The 6,000-nt window shown below is 34.9% G+C and overlaps 1 protein-coding gene across 10 annotated transcripts in view; it reads right to left on the bottom strand.

Annotated features, from left to right (window-relative positions):
- The window catches only part of LOC121321825 (calcium-activated potassium channel subunit alpha-1), a 164,362-nt gene that overhangs the window by 80,968 nt on the left and 77,394 nt on the right, over positions 1-6,000 (bottom strand). For all 10 annotated transcript variants that reach the window (XM_041261058.1, XM_041261059.1, XM_041261061.1 and 7 more), the window contains exons 4-5: positions 4,459-4,552; positions 3,502-3,613 (exon numbers count right to left, since the gene is read on the bottom strand). In XM_041261058.1, coding sequence (XP_041116992.1) covers positions 3,502-3,613; positions 4,459-4,552 — 206 coding nt within the window. The remainder of the gene's footprint in view (positions 1-3,501; positions 3,614-4,458; positions 4,553-6,000) is intronic.

Here is a 6,000-nt window from a genome sequence, read left to right on the forward strand (position 1 = left end):
GGGGGGGGGGGGGGGGGGGGGGGGGGAGTATTTTGATGAGAAATGTTTATATACTGAATAGTTTGTCCAAACATCTATTCTGGATGTTATTGCTGTGAATTAAAGTATATCTAATGTATCGGGTGTGATAAGCCATCTTAGAGATAAATAAATAAATAAATATATAAATGCTGGCCTGGAAGCAGAAATATGAACATTTATTGGGAACAAAGATCCTTGGTACAGTTATGCAAGAAAGCAATAAGAAAATCCATTTGAACCATAGAAGGATTGTAAAACTAATCTCTCAATGACTAAGTCCCACTGTGTCACAAGCCTGCTGCAGTCAGAAATCCCTGCAGTTCACTGACTAAGCCAATGGAGGCACTTTTGGGAAGAGGCTAGACTCGGAAACAACAGGGTAAAATCCATGCAAGAGCTGATTAAATCACAGGCAATGGTGACTGAGGAACACCAATAACCCGGGTCAGTGACATGGCAACAAGTAAACTCCTTTAAATTATCAAGAAAATGTTCTAAATCAAGTTTGGATGTCTGTGCAATAAACAACAGTCATTGTCGTGACAGTACTTCACTTTAATTTAATCTTTAATAAAAAGAATTATTTTCTATATATATATATATATATATATATATATATATATATATATATATATATATATATATATATATATATATATGCATTTGCATATCTTTAAATACTACCAGCCTGAGAGTGCACATTTTGTTCACCTCTGGGTCACCGGTTTGAAATAAACTCAGAGCGACTGAAAATCATTACAATATGAAAGCGCATAAATGAAATGTCTTCTTGTGGTCTACAGCATTAATCCATTACCACAATCAACAAAAATGGCGATCTATCTTACAGACTGTTCCACAGAGGGTAAAACCTGGAGACATAAAGGGCTGGATTCTTAAACTCCAAAGTCCCATTACAGTTCTAAAAGTAATAAGAAACAACATCTTCAGACTACTCGTAAGCCCTCTGACTTTACTCGTAAGCCTTCCGACTCCCCCTTTATTTCTGGTTCGGTAACTTTATTGTGTGCATTTTTACTATTTGAAAAAAAAAAAAAAACAAACATGTTAATTTGGATATTTTGGAGTAAATACCTTTGAGAATCCAGCCCTAAATGTCTTCTGTACTTCTGATATGCTGCTCATAACACAGTGCACAGTATTCTCTGCCAACTGTGACAATAGTATAGGCCTACTTGTCGTATGGCTCTGACAGGGAATCAATTGAGCTGTTAAAGTAACCCTGTTTTCTTCCAACAGAGTTCTATCTGGCAGGATACGTATTCATTTTGTAAATGTTTAAAATATGTGATAACAAAGCTGGTTCTCTTTTCCTTCTTTCCTTCACTGAATAAAGTAAATACATCTTAAAGAGTAAGTAGAAGGGTTCCTGACTACTTTTTAACTTAACTAAACTAAAGTCTGTTTCAAAGCCGTTTTCAAAATGGCCGCTCTAGTGCACTGGGGTTGGATATCTGTCCTCTAAATCACTGCAGGAAGAGTGATTTAAAAAAAAAAAAAAAAATAATAATAATAATAAAAAGCATAACAACATGTGCTCTGGCTTTTCTGTTTCCGTACCACATCATGGATCGTTATTGCTGTGTTACCTGTTTGACAATGTGGGCAATACTCCTTACACTATCACTCAGTGCACTAGATCAGCCATTTTGAAAAAAAGCTTTGCAACAGGCTTAAGTGTAAAAAGTTGTCAGGACGGTAACAATGAAAATAAAAATTACAGGTACGTTATTTAAATAGTTGTAGCAGCACATAGGGATGTGTAATGCTATATTTTTCGAAGCCCTGCTACTTACTCTGTAAGCATACTAATTGTGCCTAGCTGTGCAGTGGCTCAACATTAACAGGTTGTCCTTGAGAAACTAAAGGTTAGGCATCAAGAATACTGTAACTAACAACCATGTGGTTTAATGAAGTGGTGGCAACTATTGTTTTAGCCCAGCCACACAAACAGTGTGGGATTAAACATTCTTCTAGTCAAGGCCCTACACAGTTTCCTGACCATTTTGATGAAAAGGGGCAATGTCAGCAATGCAAATCAGATTGAAGCAAAGTAAAAAAATAAATACAAACTGGCATGCATTTAACAATAGACATGTAAAGCTTTCAAACAGAAACAGATATGGTTGCATTTTGTGATGCCAGACTTATTAATGCAATTTTGTAAATGGGTTACATTTTCAGTTAGTAATTTTAAGAACACTAATGAAAATGGCATGCTCCTAATAATGGCATACTATGTGTCAAAATGTTTGCTGTTTAAGTTATTTCTCCTCTGTATTACACGATGTTTGTGAATCGTAGGACGTATAAAAATGTGCTTCACAGGAAGTGTTGGATGTGAACAGTTTTTAATTGTATTTATGCTGATTTTATTTGAGATGGATAAATTATTACAATATACACTTCAAAATGACCAAATAAAATGGCATATGTAAGTAAATAAATCTTTGTAAAACACTGATTGTATTATATGATATTTGAACAGCAGATGGCAGCATAAGGTTGTAATTAAATCAAAGTCACATGAAGGATCATCTTTTGCCCTAATTAAAATGGTTTAGATTCCATAAGCATGTGCAACACACAAACCAGTAATGTACTGGGCGATGCAAAAATACTCCAACTACACTGTATAGTCACCAGCAAAAGGGGGACATTGTTAATGTTAGGTCCACCAACAAATTCCACAAAACCATAACCAGTCAGTATTCAGCATATTCACGTTGTGATTAGCACTGCAGCAAACTGCACACTGCAGTCTTTGTTCTTCCCAGCAATCAAAATTGGGGTTAAATCGGGTGAATGTGCAACTTCATGAGCAGCGTGTGGGCAACACTATGTGTTGTCAAAAAAAGCCCAATTAGAAGTACAAAGTCTTCAACATGCTCCACAAATGACCTGCGTGTTTAAACGACTGTGTGTGTAAATCATACCTCCAATACCATTCCACCACCCTCTTAGACGACTCTAGGACGACAACATGCTCTGGCTCGGTCCAACAGATCAGGTGGAGCATTAAAACTGTAGTGCAACTACAGCTAGTCCACAAAGTCCCGTTCTGTGTGACATGTAGGGCATTCAGTGTTGAATTACACAAGACTCCTAACTTCAGTATTGTTTTGTGCTCCTCAACACATTATGATTTAATTCAGGTCAAGCTTCTTCATACTAAATGTGTGGTCAGAAATGTATCCAGAATATGTCAAACTAGTTTTGAAGCCTTAAGGGGTACTGTACCTTTTACTAACTCATTTTTTGTTCTCAGGGTCAATGTTGTGTGACAATTTATGAGAGGTTTTTTTCCATCTTATTAAGTGGTGCCAAAACAATAACCTTGCCGCTGCAAACCACTCAAGAAAAAGTGCCAACTGATGATAAAAATGTCCACTCAAAGATGACTCATTTCCCAGGATGTGAGTTCTCAAACAGGAATACAAATAAACCCAAGTTACTTACCAAGCCAACTTCTGTTTAAATATACGGACACGAACACCGGCGGCACAGTGAAGAAATCTACTACTGAGTTTACTTCCAGCCAGAACCATAATTTATCATTGGCTGCAATAAACTGTAGGGAAAGAAAAATAATCGATACATTTCTATTACTTCTTTTTATTATTATTTAAAGTTTATTGAACATGCAATAACATAAGACCTGAAGCTAAATGTATCAAATGATGTACAGACATAGTTCCACTTGGGTGAAATGAAGGGTGCTATACAGCAAGAGATGCAGGCTACTAATCTGGAGATGCTGCACTCTGCTCCTGGAATGTGATTCTGCAAATGGAATCTTCACTGTCCAAGCCATGCCATGCCTTGACAGCGACACCCCCTACGCCCCGTGTAAATTAAGTGCTATTTTAGATTTTGCATTAAAAAAAATATGTTGGCCAAAAATGACAATCTCCATTGAGGAAAATATGTCAATATTCATTCACTTTTGTTTTTAGCTTAAGAATGGTATACAATAATACTGTATAATAGGTACTGTAGCTGTAATTTGTACTTCAAAATCATATTACTTACAATTAAATAGCATAACATTCTGTAACTTTAGCTAACAATTCAAGAAAGTCAGCTATTTTAAGCATGCATTTACCATTATTTTTCAATTTCACAGTAATAATTTAGCTTATACAGCCTCTATGCAAGGAGAAAAATAATAATGCATACAACGTCACTATATCATTTGTTACTATACTCCGTACTTGAAATAGTAATGTACCGGCAGCTAACAAATAAAATATTTCATTTAATTTCTGATTAAATAAAAGGGCTGCTTATGTTTTAAAGAAGCTAACTAATTGTCAAGTGTACGTGACTTTAAACTGATAATAGGAAATGTGTCTTACAACCTAAATACAGTTAACATTTTTTTTTTTTTTTTAAATAAAAGGTTTGTTTACTTACACGCAGCCCGAAGTACAGTAAGAAGAAAACGTTGAACGCCATGTCGATCTGTAAAGTGATATCTTTGTAGAAATTCTGACAGGATTCTATGGGGCTGATAAAACAACAGAAAGTATGTTTTAATTAAGCACATAACAGAGAAGCTATGCTATGCTGTTGCAACAAAAGCGGTTTCTCTTATTCTTTTCTGCTTATTGCTGTAATCACTTAAAACAGGCATGTTTCTTCTTTCCTGTAAGGTTTAACATTTAAAAAAAAAACACATTATCAGTAATATAAAAGTGCATTAAGACTGTCAAGACACTTCTCTGTAAGAAAGGAACATGCATACTTCTTCATACAAGTGTGTCATTTAGTATATTTACCGACATTTTTTATACCCCTGGTTAACCCTTAAAGAACTGAATCCTTTATTAATGTGCATTTTAGAAGACAGTTTTTTTTTTAAGACTCGGAAACACTGTAGATTTTCAGAACATGTGTCGAACATAAAAAACAAACAAAAAAGAAAAATAAATTTGTGAGAATAATAATTAAAACATCTGATTTTTTTTGTTTTTTGTATTATCCTATAGCAATTTCATCACCTGCATTTAGTGTTAGTAAATGTGAACATGTGAATAGTTGGGGGGAGGGGGTAAAAAGACAAAGCAGAAGCAGTACTTTAAGGGTTAATAATGCATGCAGGGTTTGTGTTTATTGTATGTGTTCAAGCAGCCATAGCACATACTAGCATATACTGCAGTCTTACCCTTTATGGGGCACCAAGATTCAAAATGAAGAAACTGTAATGACTTGGTAGATAAGCACATTTAATAGAAAATAGATTTAAGTTAAGTTCTTAATAAATAACCAGTAGAAATGGTTCAACTATCAGGTCATTACACGTGCAACCTAATGACTTGCTAATACAGGCATCTCTTAAAACACATTGAACGAACACTGATGATGAACACAATACGGACACCTTTATGTTTTTATGTCCCGTTATTAGGAATGAGTTTGAGAGTTTGAGAGATGATGCACAGCAGCATCAAAAATAATAAGACAGTTGTCCTACGTTTCAGTATCCATAGTTTTATAGCTCTCTCTATACAATATATATATATATATAAATGTTTTCAAAAATAATAATAATAAAATAAAGATAAAGCCAGTTTTAGGTGCATCTGTATTACCAATGACCCAAAATACTGTGTATACTGCAGCATGAAGTCAAACAGGGGTTGCAGCTTAATGCAGAATGTTACAGTTTTTAGCCAAATAAACTGCAATCAATCACTATGGATATTGAAAGTTAGGGTAACTGTCTCAAAATATTTTGTGGGCCACTGTCAATTTATTGCGATCTTCTCTGTAAGGAATGCCTCAGAGTCTTTCCCTGACGTAAAACTACATTTTTTGACAATGTTGTATCCATGCCTTCTTTTTAATAAACAAGCAGCTGTTCTACATCACCACTTGTCAACTTACAGTACATTATTAAATTATACTGTAGTAGTTGACTTTTTCAAAATGTAAAATGACGCATGGATTGAAATG

Source organism: Polyodon spathula, chromosome 10 (assembly GCF_017654505.1).
Source record: "Polyodon spathula isolate WHYD16114869_AA chromosome 10, ASM1765450v1, whole genome shotgun sequence".
Lineage (NCBI taxonomy): Eukaryota > Metazoa > Chordata > Actinopteri > Acipenseriformes > Polyodontidae > Polyodon > Polyodon spathula.